The 23,595-nt window shown below is 35.3% G+C and overlaps 2 protein-coding genes across 4 annotated transcripts; both read left to right on the forward strand.

Annotated features, from left to right (window-relative positions):
* Nucleotides 1-936: 936 nt before the first annotated feature.
* LOC114195271 (Ubiquitin-like superfamily protein) lies at nt 937-13,998 on the forward strand. 3 transcript variants are annotated; one of them, XM_028085683.2, is made up of 18 exons: nt 937-1,139; nt 1,951-2,160; nt 2,271-2,388; nt 2,694-2,810; nt 2,911-3,029; nt 3,146-3,226; nt 3,843-4,010; nt 4,109-4,178; nt 4,261-4,412; nt 5,346-5,510; nt 5,596-5,667; nt 8,870-8,990; nt 9,059-9,376; nt 9,461-9,603; nt 9,702-9,926; nt 11,857-12,453; nt 12,944-13,099; nt 13,220-13,998. In XM_028085683.2, exons 2-18 carry the CDS (start codon nt 2,032-2,034, stop codon nt 13,289-13,291), a joined length of 2,823 nt encoding a protein of 940 aa, XP_027941484.1. In that variant the 5' UTR covers nt 937-1,139; nt 1,951-2,031; the 3' UTR covers nt 13,292-13,998. The 3 variants fall into 3 exon arrangements, with proteins under 3 accessions (XP_027941484.1, XP_027941479.1, XP_027941485.1); XM_028085678.2 differs by having other exon boundaries at nt 938-1,139; nt 9,461-9,612; XM_028085684.2 differs by having other exon boundaries at nt 938-1,139; nt 2,694-2,798; nt 9,461-9,612.
* Nucleotides 13,999-18,817: 4,819 nt separating this feature from the next.
* LOC114194668 (L-ascorbate oxidase homolog) lies at nt 18,818-23,175 on the forward strand. Its single transcript, XM_028085028.2, has 8 exons — nt 18,818-19,143; nt 19,224-19,333; nt 20,656-20,926; nt 21,317-21,419; nt 21,664-22,009; nt 22,091-22,456; nt 22,559-22,637; nt 22,720-23,175. The coding sequence occupies exons 1-8, from the start codon at nt 19,009-19,011 to the stop codon at nt 22,930-22,932; spliced, it is 1,623 nt and encodes a 540-aa protein (XP_027940829.1). The 5' UTR covers nt 18,818-19,008; the 3' UTR covers nt 22,933-23,175.
* The last annotated feature ends 420 nt before the right edge of the window (nt 23,176-23,595 follow it).

Raw genomic sequence — 23,595 nt, forward strand, 5'->3', positions numbered from 1 at the left:
AATTGTATTCATAATTAGTCACCCATTTATTTATATTGATTCCACATTTTGCAATAGTTATTGCACATGACTTCCCTATCAAATTAGTTTTAATTTCTATTTCGATTATTCTTTGCTTAATGCTTTTTTCTCCTTCGATCTAACTTATTTTGATCTTTCAATAGTATTTTTTACTCGATTTTTTCTTTCAATTCTACTTATCTTGATACATCATTTTCCCACCTTTACATGACGTAATCTTTTAATTTGATTATTCTCTCGATGTCCTTAACATAAGTATATATAAAAAAAATTACTTTAAAAAACAATGTTATTTACCAGTGTTTATAAAAAAGTTTTCAATATAAAGAAAACATGTCATGTTAACGCATCATAAATAAATAATAATTGAACTTAGTTTATAAATAAGAGTAGAAATATCTATTTAGATGTGAAAAACTAGGTATAAAATGTCAACAATTCTGTAATATTAAAATGGAAAATTTAATAAAAGAATTTATGTTTATATCCATATTTATCAATTTATATAAATGGTATATGTTCTCTGAGTTCCTTATATTTTTTTTTTTCGGAAATGTTCCCTTATTATTTGCTGTGTTCATATTTTGAAATTCGAGAGATGATATTTTTATCATTGCATAATTGCACTTAAACTTTTCGTTCAAATTGTACTTTCAATTAAGTAAAATATTTTACATTTAAAAAATTCATTATTGAAGTATTTTACATTATGATTCGCTTTACGTGACTCATTTGTCTGATCAAAATTTTATTTTCTCTACTGAAAATGTAATTTTAAAAATACGTAAAATATGATTTTCTATTTTTTTTTAATTTAATTCCTTGTAAACTCTGGACATAGATGAAAGACCAGCAATTGGGCCATAATGGGCTGGGAAGAGTGGCCAGCCCAGTCCAAAAGGACTTGTAGACGACCAGTTGGTATTCTTGAAGTCTATGCAGAGAAATGAAAACTTTGGAACCAAGGCATGTTTGTGTATACGCATATAACATAATGAGATTTATATAGGAGATTAGGGAGCAGAAGCACCTAGCAGTAGCATCGTCATCATCATCATCATCAACATCATCACCTTCTGGAAAGATCATAAGCCCGAATCCATCTCCGGTGACTCACGGTGAGCACTTACTCTTCCTTTTATTTTCCTCCTAAGCTCTCTAGAATCTTCCAAACGCAGATCTCTTATATTTCTTCCCCTCTCACTTCTTGCGCCTCTTTTCTTTACCCACGCCAACTTCCTCTACTCAGGCCAGGTATCACCTTCCTCTGCTAAAATCTCTCGCAACCTTTAATCGCACTTTAATATACTATTCCTAATTTAATTATTGATTCTACTTTTTCTTTTTGAAAAAAAATCAGAATTTCCCGATTCATCTGTCAAATTCTTTTCATATTTGATTTTTCCCCCGGTTGAAATGGGCTATCAAAAACCTGACCAATCTTTAGCCAATCTTGATTATATTTTGAAGCTGTGTTGCTCTGCGTTTATTTTTATTGGTTGTGAACATAGCCATATTCACGTGTGATTGCATGTGCATCATACAACATTATTTTGATGGTTACTAGATGTTTTTATGTTTGGAGAAATGTATCACCAACATCTGTTCGTTCCCGAAAACCTAATTGATGTTTCCAATGACACCGAAGTTCTTGATATTCACATTTTATATTGGAATTTCTGAGATAACTTGCTATCTGCTGTTTTTTTTTTTTTAATAGTTTGATTTAATGACTGAATATGGAGGTTTACTGGGTTTTATATTGCATATCTTTTGCACACTGATGTGTTTTAGCATTGCCGGCCATACAAACATAGTGTGTTCATTTTGCGATTTTTGCTGCTCTCTCCTGTTGCTTATACTGATGCGTCGATGAATTTCTTTCACTCTTTGGGTGATTAATATGCCCATCATCTGCGTTGTGTTTAGTTGCAGCTACTTTGGTATCTTTTTGTCTGGGTTAGTTCTGTCGACTTCCTTGGTCCAACACATTTGCAGCTGAACCGACAGATGGCGGGTCAGTGCTCCAATGAAGGCTCCAGTACTGGAAATATTTCAGCAGAGTGTTCAGATTCAACTGTTCAGCTCAATATTAAAACTCTAGATTCCCGCATCTACAGTTTTCAAGTGAACAAAAATGTAAGCTATAATATCCAATCCTGTCGTTCTTGTCTTTTTTTAAGTCCTATTGAGGTAAATATCAATAGCATCGTGCATAACCCTCAAACTGGTCTCCAAAATCGTTTCAGATGCCTGTTTCGTTGTTCAAAGAGAAAATTGCAAATGAAATTGGTGTTCCAGTTAGTCAGCAACGATTGATATTTAGAGGAAAAGTCTTAAAGGATGAGCATGTTCTTTCCGAGTATCGTATCCTTCAAATTGCATTTTTTTTTACTGACAACTTCATGAGTAACGGACCTGGATTTTTCTCAGTTTTAAAATAATTTGTTTCATCATGAAGTGAACGCATTATATATGTTCAGTGTCCTTTTTTTTTCTCTTCTTTTCAACACCCTTATTAGTTTGGATTTGGAAATTGGGATTGCTTGACAGAAGGAAATTCTGTGACCCCTATATTAGAATTTGTTTATTATATGCTGAAATGAGTTAGTATTTTGACTCAAACCGTGATACTCATCTCTGTTTTATAATCAAATCCTTAACCATTTAAGATGTTGAGAATGGGCATACATTGCATTTAGTTGAAAGACAACCAAATCAGCCACAGGCTTCTGGTACGAGTGCTGATGAGCCCACTGGTACAAGTAGTAACCAAGGTATACCTTCAGGTTGGTCCTTTTTATGTTTTTTATCTTCAGATTTTAAGACATTATCGGACATCTCTTGTACTGTTGTACTATGCTAGTGATATATTTCGTTGTTTGGAAGGAAATGACGTGGGCTCAGGGCCTCCTCGTAACCGTGTTGGGCAAATTTCACACAGTGTTGTTCTTGGGACATTTAACGTGGGGGAACAGGGTGAAGGAATTGTTCATGACCTCACTCGGGTTTGTTATCGTATTCTTTGCGTCTATCTTATGTAGTTCATAGTCATGCGGTATTGGCAATAATGATTTTCTTTGATATTGCCTGAGAGGCATTTACATACCGTTTTTTTTTTCAGGTTATTGGGCATGTTTTAAATTCTATTGGAAACGGTGGCCAAAGTACAGTAAATGGTCCTAATGCTGTGCAAACTCCTTCAGTTAGTACCATTTTTGGTTGAATAGATGATCATACATTGTTTTATTTTCTATCATTTGTATGATTTCCTGGGGTATTGTATTCATATAATTAATTTTCTTAACCATGAGTGATCAAGTTAGTTTTACATTCATTGATTGTCTGATTTCTCCTTCATATTTGAGTTCTCCTTGCAACTTTGCATATTTAATTTTGCTTGCCTTGTTCAGTCTCATTTTCTTAAATCCTGAAGCAATATCATGTGGTTTTTAGTTCAGGTGACTTGTGCTTTGTAGCATAAAAGTATTTATCCATTGTCCTAATAGTGTGAAATCTCAAGTACCTCATGAATGTCTGATAAAAAATGTACCCAATGAGGTGTTATTTATCTTAATTATGGAATCTTTAACCTTATTTATTTTTTTCTGGTTCAACGGATATATATATTTGTTTTTCCTTTCAATAGTAACAACAGGGTATTATTAAGCCCTCTTATGTGTTATTATCAGTTTAGTTTGTGAATAAAATTGATAGAACACAACAGACTTCTACTGATACACTTTGAAGTCTCTAAATGTTTTTTTCCTACGTGCATTATGCAATACATATCCTTTGAACTAGGTTGGTGTGTGTATCAGGCTCAACCAGGCAATGAAACTGAAGGAATGCGTGCTGGAAATCAAAACCCAGCTGGAAACCAGGCACCATCTGGACAGACATTTCATGGTCCAACATTTCAATCTGTATCTCATGTTGTTCAGATTCCTGTGGCAGCAGGATCCATACCCCTCCCATCTCTCAATGCAGTGGGAACATGACCTCTCTTTTGGCACTCAAATTTTTCTTGTGGAAATTTAACATTCTTCATGTTGTTTAACTTTTTTTTCTTTCCCCTTCATTTCAGCCAATTCCTGATTCATTGAACACACTGATTGAGTTTATGAATCGCATGGAACAGACACTGACACAAAATGGTGATGATGTTATGATTGTTGCATTTTTATTTTTAATTTAAAAGGAAATTAAAATATTGATAATTGCTTAATGCTTATGCAGGTTATGAGTCAAATTTTTCACCAGCTAACCCTGGAGATCAGAGAGAGGAATTGCCTTCTAATCAGCAAGGGATGCCGACTCTTGAAGCATTAAGTACTGTCTTGCGTCGTGCAGAGCGACTACTTGGTGGTCAAACTGTTGCTGCACTTTCAGTAATGAACACATCCTATTTACAAATATTTGTTTTCCCCTAATAGTAAATACATTTTCTATTATCTGCGAGTATTAGATGTTTGCTGTGAAAGTCCTTGTACGTTATAGATTTGCTACATAAGTTTAAATTTTGGGCAAAATAAAAATTGCATGATCCTTTTAATCAATAATACCTTGAAAGCATGAATACACCATGTATTTGTCTTTCGAGCAAATTAAATGTTAGAATGACAGCCATGTTGTTGAGTATGCTCATATTTCATAGGCTTATGGTGATTCTTTATTTATTTATGTGACTCAAAATAATTGGTGTCTCATCCTAGTCTAGGGTTTCAATTAACTTGTTGATTCCAAATAAACCTTTATTTTGATGTTGCAGCACTTACCAATTTAGCAGGGTTTGTCTCGGTTAACTGTGACAAGACATACAATTTGAACTATCTTGTGAATTGACCAGTTTAGGGATGTCCACATTTGACCTGTTTAACCTGGTTAATATATCTAGGATATGTAGTCAAACTCAAATCCGTTTGAGATTTAATTTTAAGACAACTCAAGCTGTGTTTGGATTGTCTTTGTTTTCTGTTGGAGGGTGCTGAAAGTACTTTTGAAGAAGGATATCCACTGTATCTTTTAGTCTGAACGTATTTTTAGAAGGTTTGCTCTTTCCAACAGTTATCGAAACATGCACTCACGTTTGAGACATGTATTTATTGCATACTTATAAAACCTTAAGACTCTTGATATATCCATCCTTGTCCATAACCATATTAGCAGATGTAATGATACGAAAATCTTACTTCTGTTTAACCCTGAAAAGTTGTTATCACGAAGTGCATATTTCATTTAAGGATTTGTTTGTGTGAATAAGTCTTACTATCTTCATCATTTATCTTTTCTGATTATGTTTTACTTGTAATGTGCGACTCTAGCATATTGCAGGACGCTTGGAAAGAGAAAGAGCTTCTGCTGATCCACGTGTAAGAGGTCAGATACAGTCAGAGTCAGTGCAGATAGGACTTGCTATGCAGCATTTGGGTGCACTTCTACTTGAACTTGGCCGGACAATGCTGACACTGCGTATGGGACAATCTTCTGTATGTTTCCGTTATTTTCTTAAGTGATTTGGTTTACTTTATTGTGTCAGCGTATCATTCATTCATGACTACTTTCAAACTTCAGGCAGAATCAGTTGTTAACAATGGACCAGCTGTTTACATTTCTCCATCAGGGCCAAATCCTATAATGGCGCAGGTTTGTCAGCTATTTTGATCTATTCTAAGTTCATTCATGGTGATGCCTCATGCCAAGTTTAATTATTTAAGTACTGGCTGATCTTTTGGTTAAGTTGATTGATCCTTAATAAACTACCTTGTTGATACTTAATATTGGTGTTCCTGTGGTGGCTGTATAGAAGGATGATTTTATTGTCACTTTCCATGATTGAGGTTTTAAATTGATGTCAACTTTCTTTGGCAGACCAAAGTTATGTCAACATCTTTGGATAACTAAAATTGGTATTCAAATAAAGCTAACTTGGATTATGCATATCGGAATTTTAAAAACTAAACTTTTAGTATAAAATTAAATTAGTTTATTTTATTTGGTTGACAAGTTTCACTGAGTAGTTGTTTTTTCTTTTTATTCCCGGATTCATGAGATGGAGTTTTAGAGTGAGTCCATTTACATTCCCTATACTATCTTTTCTCTTCCTCACCAGTGTAAAGAATCTAGGATTCAACCCAAAACCTTTGCTTACTTCATTCTTTCTCTTTAGGTCTTTTCTCTGCCGTGTGCTGTCTGCTAAATTAAAATTGTGGTTGAGAATATAAGATGCTTGTTAACATATTTAGATTATTAATGATTTAGTTAGAGGGGTTAGTTAAGTGTAAGTAGGAGAAAAAGGATGGGAGAGATTAAGATGGGCTATCATTGTAAATTGAGGATTGTCTCTTTGTATGAAGGGGAAAATTTTAGATGAGAGTTTTCTCTCCTATTCATTGTTCTTTCATTCGTGTTCAATAAATTTTTTTCTTTTCTATCTCTTTTTAATTCGTGGTTTCGAGTGGGGATCTTACATGAACTTGAGATATGGTCAAATTATAGTATATAAGTATGTGTAAATCTCATATCACAAGTAGGTCAGGTTTGTAAGGTTGGAATGAGACCTAATTATAGTTTCTAAGATAGTATTAGAGCCCAACGAGAAAGAAAAACTGTTATGAGCTTTCCCTGAGGGCTGTCAACCCTCAGTGTAAATTTTCATCGAAACAATGTATTTTTCCTATTTCTGACTATTCCCTACTGCCACTGTTCATGCCAAATATACTGTTCACCACTGGCGTCACTGTTGTTCATCAGCAACTTCCTGACAAACCTTTTCGGGCTGAACTGGCACCATTTTACTGGTGAGCTTTCTTTGGTCAATCATCCCGTTCAACTTTTTAATGGCAAGCTTCTTCTGGCCAGAGACCACCACCACTGATGGTTAGTCGGGCTCTTCAACAATCACATTTTTGCTTTCTAGCAGCAGCCTTGTTCTGTAAGCATTTTTTCTTTCAGACAACCGTCATATCCTTCAATATTTGCTTTTCAACAGCCGTCGTGTCCTTGGAGCAATTTTTTATTTATTTACGGCTACAGTCATTTCCTTTGATCATTGTTGCTTTGTGCCAGCCACCGTGTCCTATGAGCATTTTTTGTTTTTATGATAACTGTCATGTTCTTTGGTCACTTTTGCTCTCTGGCAGCTGTTGGGTACTCTGACTATTTTTAACAAGTTTAACTCATGATACATATGCTCCATTCCAGGGAAGTGTTAAAGATGTGATTTAAAAAGATGAAGCATATTGAATATTTATTCCCACTTTGACATAGAGAAATTTGTGTACAGAAAATATCTACTTTGTCATTATTAAAGCTACAAAAGCCAATTGGTTGACATGTTAACTAAGTCTCTCGAGCAGTCCTGTGTTGACGACATTTGTAACAAACTTATGTCATATGATACATATGCTCCAAGTCGAGAGAAAGTATTACAGATACGATATGATCATGGTAGAGATATGATTTGGTTACATTACGTTGGAAGATGTGATATGATTTAATAGTAGAATATCTTACCAAATAATTTTCATTATTATATGTACATTTTGTTTCTTATTATTGTAGCTCTTCTCCTTTATAAGTATAATCATATATACACAACCCAAAATTTGTGGTATCCCATCTCGGTTTCTCTCTTCTAAATATGCTACAAGTGTGGTATTATCCACGGTAACATATTGTCACTAATACTTTCAAAACATTCTTTATTTTTTTTAACTGCAAACTAATTATAATGTTACAAAAATAACTGGTGTTAACCTCCCTATAAGAAATACTGCCTTCGTTCCCATTTGTAGAAAACAAAAAAGTTTTATTTTTCTTGATTCTTTGTAAGAAATATTCACCTATTTTCAAGCGTATTCCTTGTTAAATTACTGATATACCCTAGAATTATTAAAAAATGTATTTTTGATACACTATTGTAAGGATAATTTTGGAATGAAACTATTACTTATGCTATCATTATTTAAAAATCACTAAACCATCTTCATTGCTCTTAGGAAATTGGCTATTTTTTTCTTATAAATGGGAATGGAGGTAGTAGCAATGATTGAAGACTACCTATCTTGAGAAAAAGTAGTTATAGAATCATTCAAACACTGCAAATTGCCATACTGACAGGTGACACAGTTCAGTCTAACAGACTAAATTATTTATCTAAGCATGTAAGACACTCATCAAGCAGAGGACATGGCCGATCAAAAAAAAAATCAAGCAGAGGACACGAAGCTAATGTTGATTCATTAATACCAAAAGCCTAAGCTATTAGGTGAAGTCACAGGAAAGGTTTTATAAAGTCTTCTGTTTGTGCTTGAAGCGTCGATAATGGGAAAGTTCACTGACCTTGTAGTTGAAATTTAACTTTTATAATTAGGAGAAGTATCAACTCTAGTCCGCTTGATGATAAAGGCTCTGATACTGTTTCATGAACCACCAAGATTGAAAGGTTTTTTATATTAGATGCTTAGCAAATGGTTCCTCAAATACTTCTTTGCTTTTTGCTGACAAATTTAATTAAAAGGCACTACTTTAGCAACCAAGTTTGATTAATCAGAGTCCAACACTGCTGATAAAAAAAATAAAAATCAGAGGCCAACACAACCCTGTGGGTTAACTACAAAAGCATTTTCTGTCTCCCCAACTCATGGTTGATGTTGGAATTTCAGCTATCTGAATTTATACTATGTACAATCCAGTTGTGGTTCACTGGGGGTGGGTAATTACGTGTACTTATAGCAGTTCAAATTACCAAAATCCACCTCTTATTTTTGTGGTCACATTTCTATCTCTGGATTTTTATTGTCTACATTTGCTATTTCTGGTCCTAACGAAGTTCTGCTATTTTCAGCCTTTTCCACTTCAGGCAAGCTCCCTCTTTGGTGGCTCACTTCCCTCCTCAACTCCTGCAAATTTGGGTACCATTGGTATTGGAAGTGCTCCTAGGAACGTGAACATTCATATACATGCTGGTAAATAAAAACTAAGTGTACTTCAACCCATGAAATATTCAACTTTTATTAATTTTTCTTCATACTAGGTACCTCTATTGCACCCCTTGTTTCAGCAATTGGTTCTAGGCCAAATAATGGGGAAGGGACACGAGGTGAACAGCATAATGAGCCTGGTTCTGGTGGTTCAGGTTCAACACGGGTATTACCTGTTAGAAATGTCATAGCCGCAACTATCCCATCACACCCTCCTGGTGTTGGAGTCTCTAGTAGCACGCAAACTGGATTCAGTGTTTCTACTTCACAGCCACCTGATTCAGCTTCATTGTCGTCTGCTTTAGCTGAAATTAATGCTCGCCTTATGAATGTTGTTGGCAGTATGCAAGGAGATAACACAGCTCCATCAGGTGATTACCATTTTTGGTTTCACTATATGTAGTCTTTTGATAGATTAGCATTTAATTTCAAAACATTTATTTGCATCCGGCCAGGTGAAATGGAATCAATCAGCAGGGACTTGTCTTCTGGTTCTGAATCAAGACCTTCTACACTAAATGCACAGCAAGATACCGTGGAAATGAATGGCTTTGGGGCTTCCAGTGCTTCCTTAGTTGGCAGTACGCCTGAAAGTGAGGTACAGAAGGTAGTACTTTTGCACATACCTGGTGATTCATCTGTCTCCTACATGCGTAGCTTTTAGTTGACTGATGTTTACCTCTCAATCACCTCCAGCTCCAAACTGAGGCAGTCCAAACCTCTAGTAATGCTGAGAGAGATGTTTTGGTTGATAAATTTGTTTCTTCTTCCAAACAAGATTTACAAAGTTGTTCTAGTGGAGAAACAATTGTAAAACCAGAAAAAGACGGAGACGTTTCAGCTGTCAGTGACAGACAAGATGTAACGGAACCTGCCAAGTCTGCTCCCCTAGGATTGGGTATGGGTGGCTTAGAGCGGAAGGTAAACTTATTGGTTATGGTTTTGTGCATAAGAAGCCTGAATTTCCTAATTGTTGTGCCATGCTACGCAAATTGATTTGTTTGCTATAATGTTAGAACTTGAAATAGTATTTTCATAATATTTGAGAGGCTGCTGAATGAGTCTTTTTATTGTCTTAAAACTTATATTTTCCTTTTGAAGTCATAGCCTCATATGAATTTTTCAGCATACACCATCCCTGTGTATTCTCAATATGAACACATTATATTATCCAGCATGTATTGCTCCAAAGTAATCACTTTAAAAATCTTTTTAAAATTAGCATAGGTGGTCTACAGGGCTTTCAATATTGTGTATAAGCAATTGGAGAAAATTTTTGTAATATGTATTAGTTAGAAACTGAAAAAAGTAAAGATTTCGGTTTTGGTTGTTTTTGTGTTGCTTGTTGATAAGATGTCTCATTTGATGTTTAGTATACATCTATGGTGCGTGGATATGATAAGCATATGACAATATGGTTTATTCTAAGAATAACATGATATGATATGTGCAAGACACATTTAAAAATGTATAAAATTTCATAAAGCACAGTAAATATAAAACTGCAATTGTGCAAATATAAATCAAAATCGCATTTCTTAGGCATTGTCAAAATAAAATTTATAAATTATTGTTATCATAAATTACTTTCTATTATTATGCATAAAAATAAAAATTACTTTCTATTATTTACATATAAGAATAACATTATCAATCACGTTACTTTTTTAAAATAATTCATAGAGAACAATTTCCCTCCTTGGTTTATGAAGAAACAATGTTTATATGGTTCTATATTACACATGTATGTTTCTTGTAGTTTAATGGATATAAATGCTTTAAGTTCACCAAACATAGCCGTGAATTATCCAAAAATATTGGTATCTGTCGAAGATACCACATCTACTTGTGATATAAATGTGTGTAAAGTAAATCTCACATCTCACCTTACAACTCTGTTTTTGTGATAATTTATAAGTATATAAATTGTAAATCTCACATCTCACCTTACAAGTTTGTTTTTAGGATTGAGTTATGCTTAAGGTTCATTTTTTAAAAGTATCTTATATCTTATATGTGAAACAAATAGAAGTAATGGTACTTCATAGGTTTGGATACTTTATTGACACATAGACTTATATATAGGTGAAGTATCCTAGAGTATTGGTGTATCAAACAAGGATACATGAGGCAAATTGAAGAATAAGTGCTTACACACACACACACACACACATATATATATACTCACTTCAATTTGTCTCTTTGACAATTTGCTTTGAATCCCATTCCGAAGGCAAGCATTAGGGTTGATGTAGTAGGATAGCTTCTTGAAAGTAATTTATTTTATTGTGATTTCGTAATTGACTGTTAAGACGTAGTAAGGATGTAATTACATGTAATGTTTTGGGATTCTTTAAAACTTTGTAGAAATTCTTGGAGCCCTTCAGTTTGAAAAATTATTTTCTATTTTCATTCACTTGAAAAACAAAAATGTCAACTTGTTATCGGTTGTCTCGTTTTCAATGATTTCTATTATGAAACAATGAAAGCAATGTTGTTTTCACATTTTGTCTAAATTTTTTAAATAATAATACGGTGAAAAAAAGTGCAAATTCTTTCAAACCGAAAGTTTACCATGATAATATGTTTGCCATTCTACCCTTCCAACAAAGTTGAAGCATCCCTGTCCTGGTGCCATTAACATGATGGGAGTTAAAGTATACCCATTGCTTCCCTTCTCCAATGTTTGTGTGGGGCTTTCCTGTATTTTTCACATTAACACATTTGTGCATTAGCACGGATTCTTGGTTGTCGTGATTTGGAATTCTATATATCTCTGATCTTCCTGATGATTATTGCATCCATAACTATATTCTTGAATTAACCTTCGGAAATTTGCATGCCAAAACAGAAGCGAACCAGACCTCAACCTCCTGTGAGTAAAGTTGCTGATGATGGATCTTCGAGTTCTTCTGTCGATAAAAGTCAGCAAACCAGAACAGATGGTCAACATATACTACAAACTCTTGCAAGTCATGGATCTGCTTTGAATTCAAGAAATGCTAATGGCCCATCCCAGCGGCCCTTGCCCTCCAGTGACCGACCGATTGATGTGGCTGGTTTAATGTCTCAGGCTTTACAAAGTCCTGCTTTGAATGGTTTGTTGGAAGGGGTTTCACAGCAAACTGGAGTTGACTCACCTGATGGTTTGAGAAACATGTTGCAGCAGTTCACACAGAGCCCACAACTGATGAATACAGTCAACCAAATTGTCCAACAGGTTGGCAGTCAGGATGTGGGGAATATGTTTGCTGGAGCAGAAAGAGGGCAGGGTGGTGGTATTGACATTTCAAGGATGTTTCAGCAGATGATGCCCATTGTATCTCAAGCTCTTGGTGGGGCAAATCCTTCCTCACTGTTCTCTGTTGAAGAAGCAGTTCCTGGTGCACCCTACCAAGATGGAACAGTTAACCGAAGAGATGGATATTCTGATAATCCAAGTTTACAGGTTTGTATCAATTTGGTAACAGAAATTCACTAGCTGTATTACTGCACCTCCGTGTTTAGTAATTTGGTAACAGAAATTCTTTTTTGTTTTGTTAAATCTACTGCTTTTGCATCGTTAACAGTTTTTCGTGGTTCCTTCTCTGTATGAGTGGAAGGTATCCTACACTATTTCTGTTGAAAAAAGATGGAACAAAATGACTTTTGCAGCTGGGCCAGCCAGGATGACCCAATTATCTATCTATGAGAGTTAGGACCAAAAACTAAGGCTAGGAAGGGGTGGGATGTAAATCAAGCCCTTTTCTGTTTTTAGCAACTATATTATTATGTAGTTAAATGATCTGAGCATCACCCCAAACTAATTTTGTAAGTGAACATAGATTGCTTCTTAGAATAAACTCTTTTGGTAATGCCTAGGAATATTAATAATTTGTTTGCTAAGCTGAAAGGCTATAGCTGTAGTCCTATTGTGACAATTTCTTTGTGTTCTCCAGCTCGACCTTCAACCACTGGCTGAGAGGATTGAGCATTTGAGTCCTTCTGTAGATATTTTCGGTGCTGTAGCTGAAAATGCTGTCCAGCTATCTGGCTTGGGAAGCGCTTCTAATGATCTTCTGGATGAGTTATGCCACAATGAGAGTCTTGCCAGGGTAAGTAGTCCTTTATGTTGAGCTGAAAGTTGTTTGTTGCACTGCCTAAATATACAAATCATTTCTTCTAAATTCTCGATGATTTATGCCCAGCCTAAAAGAAAATTGTTGGTTGTGCAGGAATATGTAGATATGTTGCGATATGATGTAAGTAAGCTGCTCGAGGGACGTTCTAAACCGGACAAATCCTAACTATAGTGTATGAATACACATTTTCTGCTCCCATTGCTTCTATTGTGTCAGAACTCTTGACCTTCACGAAACTTCTTCTAGAAAATCAGTTATGGCGTGTAGTGTCCTAAATAATTGATTGATCATTAATTGATCTGGATCATTTTGACGGACTTCCAGATCATGTGTGAAAATTAACTTACACCACCACATGCTAGACGGGTGTTTCAAATGTAGCGTTGAGAAGTTGACTATTTTTTCCCACACCTCACTAATTTCTTCTCCCGCCTCCTGTTCATTCTCATTCTGGAATGGAGATTCCGGTATCCGGAATGTAAGAATAAGAAAAGCTCGTTTCATATGAATGGGAATGAGAGAAAAATAGTGAGATGGAGGAAATTGGAACCTGTTTAATGACTTCCACTGCCGCATTTTGTCTTTTCTGACTCACCCTCTTTTGGGCTTAATTCAGACAGTGGATGTTTCATCAAATAGTCTTGTACTTCTAGCGCTTCCATAAATGGCTGAATCTAGTTGCATTACAACTGCGTTTGTCCAGGTTTGAAGTATATTTTTTAGACCGAGGACTATTTGAAAAAAAATCAGCACTTCTGTGCCATGTACTTCTCTCATTAAACTCACGAGTTTTGTTATGTAAGATTATTTATTACTATTATTTCAAGATGATATATCAATGTTACACATAGTTACTATCTTTCCATGTCAAATATGTTTTTCTTCGGTTGTTTCATCTTAAACTAGGTTAGATAAATTGATAAAGATATGTTTATCTTTTATCTTTGCATAATACTGCAATTACTATTGAAGTTTATACTGTAATAATAGAATTAGAACAACCGGTACAAACTTGTATTGTGTATCGCATTTCCCTTTCTCCTTGCCTGCTTCGAGTTTGACTTGTTCTACAGTTGGTTCTGTAAAAAAAGTTCGCATTATGGTGAGTGAAGAATAGTAGACTACGATTGCAAACTAGATAAACTCTTTCCTTCCTCCTAATCACTTTCCAGTGACGTTATTTCCAAACTTGCATAGTTTTGTTAATGACTTGACGTTTTCCTTTTTTTATGACTTGTCATAGATTCATTTAAATGCACCAATTTTGTGGGTTTTGGTTTCCGGGGCTGATTGAAGGTATTGTGTCCAATACTGTGCTCTGCGCCTCTCATGCATGTGCCTTTGTCTGCTTAAATAGGCTGAACCTTCGTTAATGTAGCATTTTTAAAGCCCTAAGCATTAATAATGGAAATCAAAGAATTTTCAAATGGTTTGCTCAAATTTGTTTGTTTTGCAATTATTTCTAGTCCAACATATATTTGGAGTTGGCATAATCTTCTCTTGGAAATGCTAAAGTTGCAGAAAAGATGTGTAACCAACGACTATAATAACGTTAAATGGGGAGTATAATAACGTTAAATGGACAGGATGGAAGATGATAAACACATTTTTGAAAAGAATTCGAAACCAAACATACTTTTAAACATATTTAAAATAATATTTGAACAGTAATTCTTGATTATATCATACAATGTTTTTACGAGGAAAGATGTGATATCAATGAGTCACAAACAAATCAATATTAGAACATTACTTTTAATTCAAAATTTTAAGTCAATATGAGTTGTTCTACTTATATATTAATCATTTTATTCATTGTATTCAAAAACTTATGACAATAAGTTTATGAGTTCTTCTACTTATATACTAGTCATTTTACTCATTTTTATTTAATGTATGATTCTTATGTTAAATTTCTAATAACCCTCCTTCTTTGAAGTCAAATTTTTAAACTTTGATTACATTAAGAAATTGTATTCTAAAGATTATGATTTTTAAGGGGACAAAATGGGTCAGTCTGACTCATTTTGGTCTATCCTGCCATTGATAAATGTCATTGATAAATGGGTTAAAATTTACAACCTGTCCAGTTACTCTTTTTTTTTGTTTATAGAAAAATATTTAGAGCATATTTAATCATATATGTTCTAAATTTGTAATTGGTCAATTAATATCTTTAATTGGATAAATGAGAATAACTATTATATTTACATATTCCATTATAACTAATAATTAGAACTTAATTTATAAGTATCAATGATTTAAATTATAATAATATTGCATATTAACATTTATAAAAAAATATTATATGTATTTTTTAATTATCTTTAATTTTTAAACAAATTAAAAAAATAAAAAAGGAAGACGGGCTACGGATTAAGGACAGGTTGGCTTGCCTTTGACTCGCCAGTTTGAAGAGCTAGGCGGATTGGGCCAAGGTGGGTTGGTGGTTGGAAACTTCAACCCAGCCCACCCTTTTCTTAACGGGTTGACGGGTTGGCTTGGCAAGCTAGACTCGCTTTGACATCCTTAATGGTTTCTTCTCCATTCATAGTACGTGTCACTTGAGGGCAGGAAAATAATTTTACCTCTATCATGACTATCTTTTTAATTGTAAGAGACTTTGGATACCCAAAGGTTCTTTAAGAGCACCACTCATTATAGAGGCACATGAGTAGATTTTAGTGGGGCACTTTAGGGCCATAAAGACTTTTTTAAGTCTTGGAAAAACACTGCTTTTTGCCTCATATGAGGAAGCGTGTTGAGAGCCATTATTAGAGTTGAATAGTATGCAAGAAGGCCAAGTTTAAGGCTTATCTCCATGGCCTTTACATTCTTTTACCCATGCCTTTTTTTTGTCTTGGATAGACATTTCAATGGATTTTTGTCCCAGCGCACCCGATGACAGGTCGATCTGGGCTTCGACCCCGATTTAATCTTGACCATGTCCTATCTCAATCTATAATGACGAGTAACGTCCAAGCCCAACCTTCCCCAGACTAGGGTCCCACATCCAGGCCCAACTTCGTTATAACAATGTGAAGCCCAATCCAACTTGAATCTGTCTTTGGCGCAAAAGACATGCCAACGATCGCCTTGCATGTAGGAATCAACACCGCTTCAGCCTTCGCACTCTAGATCGTGCTCACGGATCCAGGGAAGTTAGGAGCAAAGTATGGGCAATTTGAATATAAGAGAGAAACAATCTCGAATTGCATGTGGAGTAGAAGAAGGCATCATAAAAATTACGCATTATCTCGACGCTGATTGAAATTACTTCAACAACTTCCTAAATCTCGTGCTCATCGCACATAGGAAGTGATTGGCTGACTCGTCGGCCATCGTTCAACTCGTCGACAAGAACAATTTCATACTAGGGCTTCCAAGGACATGGAAAGGTAAGGACTCTATATTTGTGGTCTTTGATAAGGTTCCTAATATGGTTCATTTTATTCCATGCAACAAGGTAGATGATATAAGATTCATTACAAATGTCTTCTTTAAGGAAGTGATTTTGCAAATTTGTAGTCGAATTCTCTCTATAAAGGGAAGATTATGAGCCCATGACTCCTCAAGAGCATTAAGGACCTTCCAAGGAGAATCACAAGGAATATAACTAGAAGGGAGGCCTTTAATCATCTTTCTTGTCTTTAATTTTCATTTCTTAAAGTTAACTTTTCTAATGTTGACTTGACCTTCATATAAGTAGCACCATAAGTGAACTGGAATGGGTTCAACAACATCCAAAACCTCAATGCATGCAACAAAGAAGTGTGTGGATCAATTCCACCAAAGTTGGGATTGGATCCACTCTCCAATGGATCGGATACAAAGCTCATTAATCGGATTTGCCTCTCACTCATACACTCATGGATTGGTTCCAAACAGGTTAGGATCGAATCCATCTCTCATCATGCTCTGTTGGATTGGATCCAAGGTGATGGGATTGGATCCCTCTTCACGTTAGTGTCTTGGTTCCACCTTCTTGAATCCTTTCTTCTCCATCAACAAAAGAGTTCTTTACATCTTCAACCATGAACCATGACCTTCATGTCTTCACTACTATCTTGCTGTGTCGGGAATCTCACACAGACCATTGAATAATGTAGGGTAAAATAATATTTACATAAGGTATACCCTCAAATCACCTTCATGAACGCAAGATTGAAAAATCATCCCATCCTGCAAATCATCACCTTTCCTTGCTCTCACATGTACTAAAACGAACATGCATCTCACCTTCTAATTCATCATTTAATTCATCATTGTTCTTCCTTGCAAGTAATGAATGTATTTCAAACAAACACAACCTTAGATTTTAAAAATATAAGAGATAGGTTGTAACATAGATGATTTAGTCGTTTTATTTTATTCATGTATTGTATAAATATAAAAAAATTAATTTATTAATCTAACTATTAATCATTCTTGTTTTTTTTTCCTGTATTTGGTGCATTCACTCGTTTGTCTAACTGTGATTCTCAAAATAGTAAAATTCATTCTATAAAAAGTATTGCCGATATAACTTAGTTTTGAAATTTAATAAAACAAAGTTTATTCATGAACCCTTTCTAAAAAGAATTTCAAAATAGAAGATTATTACCTTCTAACGGGAGATCTACCTTTCTGTATCAACCAATATTTTTTTATCTTATAAGTTTTGCATAGGTTAGAAAAGGGGTTGTTTATCGTGAAAATAAAATTGTAAGGAAAACTAATATTCTATTTTTGGTATGTAGTGTATGTACAAGTAGTGGGGTGGAAAACGAAAAGTGAGGTAGGTGTGAATAATTTGCAGTGCTATAGTTGGCATGTGAGTGAGCCTTCACTGTGTGTACAGTACCTTATTTTGCAGTACATGGCCTACTGTCACTAAAAGACAGATTCACCTATTCTTAATTCCTCATAATACTGTATTACTTGACTCACTCAAACCAGACATGTGCATTCAAAACTCAACCCACACTCATAAGGATAAGAAGTAAACCATAGAAAGTGGAAGGAAAATGGGTAGTGAGTAGTGGCTAGTAATTTAAGTTAGTTTATTTAACATCTGGCAACACATTAGGTGTCTAAAGAAGATTCCAACACCACAATAAGCGGGGAAATAAGTGTGTATTTGACTTTGAGGTTTTAGAATAAGATAGGGTAAAAAGGTTGATTGGTGAAAGGAGGTTTCAGCATGTTTTCAGAAGTAGCTAATGTGAAAAGAACATGTTCTTTTTTGTGATTGAAAATTTTACGTATAAAATTGACACGTGAAGTTGTGTGTTGGAAGTGAAAACAAAAGCAATTACTAGGCACAGTTGTGTGCAGAATGAGGAGCCCATGTGGGTTGTGTTGAGTTGGGTCACACTACACAACAACACAACACAACACATGATTCAAATTTTCATTGCATCCTAGGACCCGCCACCGACACCCCTGTCGCTTCTCTTCTCCCCTTTTCTAACTAATTAAATTTCTCTCTCTATGTATCACCACTTTCAGAAACGCTTCATGCATTTCAACAATCTTTCCTCATTTTTCTTCTGAATGCAACACTTTTAAATGATTTAAATACACTTAAAACTATTGTCTGATATAAAAAAAGTGAAGTTTTGCCTGTTGGTTAATTTTTTTAATTGGTGTGGATGGTTGTAGAGAAAAGAAAGAAAGAATAATATTAGCGTGGGCTACCAACTTTTCCTCTGTTTTTTGATTTTACCCTTTACGGCTATATTGATTTGAGAGAAGTCGGGTTTCTTCTCTCTCTTTCTCTCTCTCTCTGTCCCACTGCACTTCAGTTTAAATGTGAATCCATCCCTAGTGGCTCCATTACTCTCTCTCTCTTTCTCTCTCTCTCTCTTGTGTTCATTCATTAGCAGAGGAAGCATAGAGCGATGATGTCGCTCAACATGGCGGTTGTGCTGTGTTTTTCTCTGTTTGCCATGGTTGCTGTCGCTGAAGATCCGTACAGGTTCTTCAACTGGAATGTTACTTACGGAGACATTTATCCACTTGGTGTTCGCCAACAGGTTCTTTTCTCTTCCTATGTTTCGTATATTTGTGTTGTGTTGGAGGATCTCATTCGTATGTATCACGCATACACATACAGGGAATACTTATCAACGGTCAATTCCCAGGTCCAGACATTCATTCTGTTACCAACGACAACCTCATCATCAATGTCTTCAACAGCTTGGACCAACCCTTTCTCCTATCCTGGTAATAATCGATACTTCTTATGCTTTCTTTCCATTCGATTCCAACTCCAAATCTTCTACCTCAGAGAATGCCTTAACAGATCTCATCTCTATTTATAAAAATATCACAATCAAACAAGTTACTGTTATTTATTTATTATTTATGTTTCTCAATACGTATTCAATTCCATTAAGCTAACTCTTCAATCCTTTGATACCACATTTTGGATAAAATAGATATACATATAGCTATATAATGTTATCACTAATTGCATTTTTTGAAAGCTCATATTATATGTAAATTGAACTGATTTAATTTAACATTTGTAAATTATTTTTATATTATATGTAAAGACTTTATAAAAATTTATAGACTTGTCTACTAAACAAGTATTATGAATGATATCAGCCTACTGGTTTATCATATATAAACAGTTAAGAAGATGAATATTTTCAGATACACGCGAAATTCATTTTCGTTATATCTTAAATTTCAATAATCTAAATTGTTAAATTAGAACTTCAATCTATAATAAACGTTTTAGAAAATTTGAATTTATTTAATTTAGCATATACACTGTATATTTTTTAAAATATAAGTAAACACGGCCTATGAAATTACTTGACTGGAACATTACAATTTGATATGTATAATTCCTAAGATAGTTTCAAAATAATTAAGTTATAAAAAACTAAATCCATTGAAAAATTGATCGAACAGAAGACCTCCGTGGATCATTATGTTCAGAATGAGTTGATTTGAGTGAAAAGAAATTGATTCCTGTGATAGAAATAGATTTTTTTTTTTTTTTATGTTGGCACCGAAAGAGAAAAATATTTAGGGGATTATTGTAGCAGATGAAAGATGGTGATCGTTTTAGATCTATGATTCCATAAAAGTAGCTTTGCAAATCACAATGAAGAAGGCGAAACAGTGTATGATTATGAGTTTGATTTTCTGTAATTGCTTAGCTAAGAAGCCAATAATTTATATTGTGGGCCCAATTACTTATCTATGCTTCGCTGTTCTCCGCTGGAGATTGATTATCACTTGATTTTTCTTTTTGCCACTCAAAACAGAGACCTTTACTTCTTCAATTAACTTCACCTCCAACCAATCCATTCATTAAGAAGCATTAAATCCACGCTTCCGAAATAAAGTAATCTAATGAAAGAAACGTTATATCTGGCATGCTTGAAGAATTAAAAGAAAAGAAATATATATATATATATATATATATATATATATATATATATATATATATATATATATATATATATATATATATATATATATATATATATGTTACATGTATAGTAATGGTGGTTGATTGGAAAACACAGGAACGGTGTGCAGCAGAGGAGGAACTCCTTCGAAGACGGGGTTTCGGGAACAACGTGTCCGATTCCACCGGGAGGGAACTTCACATACATACTTCAGGTGAAGGATCAGATTGGAAGCTTCTACTATTTCCCATCTCTTGCATTCCACAAAGCCGCGGGTGGATTCGGAGGTATTAGGATTTTGAGCAGACCCAGAATTCCAGTCCCTTTCGACGATCCCGCCGGTGATTACACTGTCCTCATTGGAGATTGGTACAAGTTGAACCACACGGTAACATCATTTTTTTCTCCTCTCTCTGCCCTCCACATGCTTGCAATAATACCCCACAACTAATCTCCTCACTACCTGTCAATTCTCTTGCACCTCCCTATGTGCGCCTCAATTCAAATCCCAACTAACTTTCTCCATGCATTACTCTCTCACTCATCTTACTATTATTGGGTGGTAGGTGCTTGCTAGCTGCCAAATGTCGTTGGAAGGGAATAGCCGCTTAAAAAAAAAAAAAAACACTTCTTTTTGACATTTGTGTCTCTTAAGCAAATCAACTTCTTGGTTAAATAAAAAAAGTGTTTCTATTATGTTGAACTTTTCTGTTGTTTGAAATATTAATCAGGGATTGGATAAATGGTGACCCTTGTGTTTTTTTTTTTTTTTTCACAGGATTTGCGGGCTATTCTTGATGGAGGTAGCAAGCTGCCTTTCCCTGATGGAATCCTCATCAATGGTCGTGGCTCTAACGGAGCATCTTTCAATGTGGAACAAGGTATGCATGCGTAAATCAGATCACTTAAAATCGAACAACCTTCTCCTGCAACTTGTTAAACACGATTCATATAAATGTGTTTAGCTTTGCTCATCCCATGTCTACATTACATGAGCTCTTTTGTCTTATTCACGATAAAGATCATCGTTGTTTCCACTATTGAAGTAAAAACAAAGTTGTACATAACCTAGGCCAGAGTAATTTATGAGAGAAATAAATAACGTATGTTTCGGGGCACACGCAGGAAAAACGTACAGGCTGAGAATATCAAATGTGGGGTTGGAAAATTCCCTGAATTTCCGCATACAGAACCACAAATTAAAGCTGGTAGAAGTGGAAGGAACGCACACGGTTCAAACAACCTACTCATCTCTTGACGTGCACGTGGGCCAGTCTTACTCTGTTCTGGTCACTGCGGATCAACCCGCTCAGGACTATTACATCGTGGTTTCTTCTCGATTTACATCTACAGTTCTCACCTCCACTGCCATTCTTCGCTACAGCAACTCCGCAGGCCCAGTATCAGGCCCACCCCCTGGTGGACCTACCATTCAGATTGATTGGTCTCTCAACCAGGCCCGCTCCATCAGGTATCTTCTTTTTTTGTCAAATTCGTTACTTTTGTTTATGCGCTATGCAGTGAAGCTGAGGAACCTAAATGGTTGTTTCAGGACGAACCTGACAGCAAGTGGACCAAGGCCGAACCCGCAAGGATCGTACCACTACGGTCTGATAAACACGACGAGGACCATCATACTGTCGAGTTCAGCTGGTATAGTGAACGGCAAACAAAGATACGGAATCAACAGCGTCTCTTACCTTGCTCCAGACACTCCTCTTAAGCTCGCCGACTACTTCAAAATCTCAGGTGTTTTCCGTGTCGGAAGCATTTCTGACAGGCCCACTGGTGGTGGCATTTACCTTGACACATCTGTTTTGCAAACCGACTACAGAACATTTGTGGAGATTGTCATCCAAAACGACGAAGACGTCATTCAGAGCTATCATCTCGATGGCTACTCTTTCTTTGTGGTTGGGTGAGTCATCATCGCTCATCTACCATTATTCATTCATATACTTGGTCAACTTCTTGTTCGCCACCATAAGTTGTGAAACGTTTGTGGTGTGTTTATGCGTAGTATGGACGGAGGACAGTGGACAGCTGCTAGCAGGAACCAGTACAATCTTCGCGATGCAGTTTCGCGGTCCACCACTCAGGTGCGAATAATAGGCATTCTGTCTCAACAAAAGAGTATTTACTGATCAAAATATTTGATAATGTGGTTATTGGTGCATGCAGGTATATCCCAAGTCATGGACTGCTATCTATATTGCTCTTGACAATGTGGGAATGTGGAACTTGAGATCTGAATTTTGGGCACGGCAATACCTTGGTCAACAGTTTTACATGCGCGTTTATACAACATCAACCTCAATCAGAGATGAATATCCTGTTCCCAAGAATGCACTGCTTTGTGGTAGAGCAAGTGGGAGACACACTCGACCCCTTTGAGCTGCCAATATCAAAAGCAGTTTACTTTTCTGCTTCCGATTTTTGAATTTATTTGTTTGGGTAATTTATGTTATTATTGATGGTATGATTACGACGGACATGTATGATTTAAGCCACAGGTGACCCCAGCTCGAGGTCACGTTAATTCTTTCCCAGAAAAAAGAAGAAGAAAGAAACAATATTCTATTCTCTTTGTAATTTTCCGAATTTACTGTTTTTATTGCATATTAATATTGGCATTTAGGTGGTGGCAAGTGTAATTCATTCAGCATTGGTAGTTTCTTCTCAGATGGATTGAAAATAGTGAGCACTTGTATTCCTTTACATTTTACGTGTCCAAACACACAACTTTAATATTAATCTTTCAAACCAAGTCATTAGCCATCATCGATACCATGGCAGAGAAGGTATAGACGGATGATATATTTGTCATTGTGAAAATTAAGCATTTTCTGAAACTAAATTAGCATAAGTAGCCACTGATTACAAAGGCAATATTGATAGATAGTGGCAGAAATTACACTCCATCGAGAAATCATTTAATTAATTTAAATGTTTAAAATACATGAAATAAATATATATTTAAATTTGGATGGAGATTGAACTCACAAAAAATTAAAATAGAAAGACCAAAATTAGATATAAGAATTAAAAAGAAAAAAA

The sequence above is a fragment of the Vigna unguiculata genome, chromosome 8 (genome assembly GCF_037176805.1).
Source record: "Vigna unguiculata cultivar grain cowpea cultivar isolate G323 ecotype 2 chromosome 8, ASM3717680v1, whole genome shotgun sequence".
Taxonomy (NCBI): domain Eukaryota; kingdom Viridiplantae; phylum Streptophyta; class Magnoliopsida; order Fabales; family Fabaceae; genus Vigna; species Vigna unguiculata.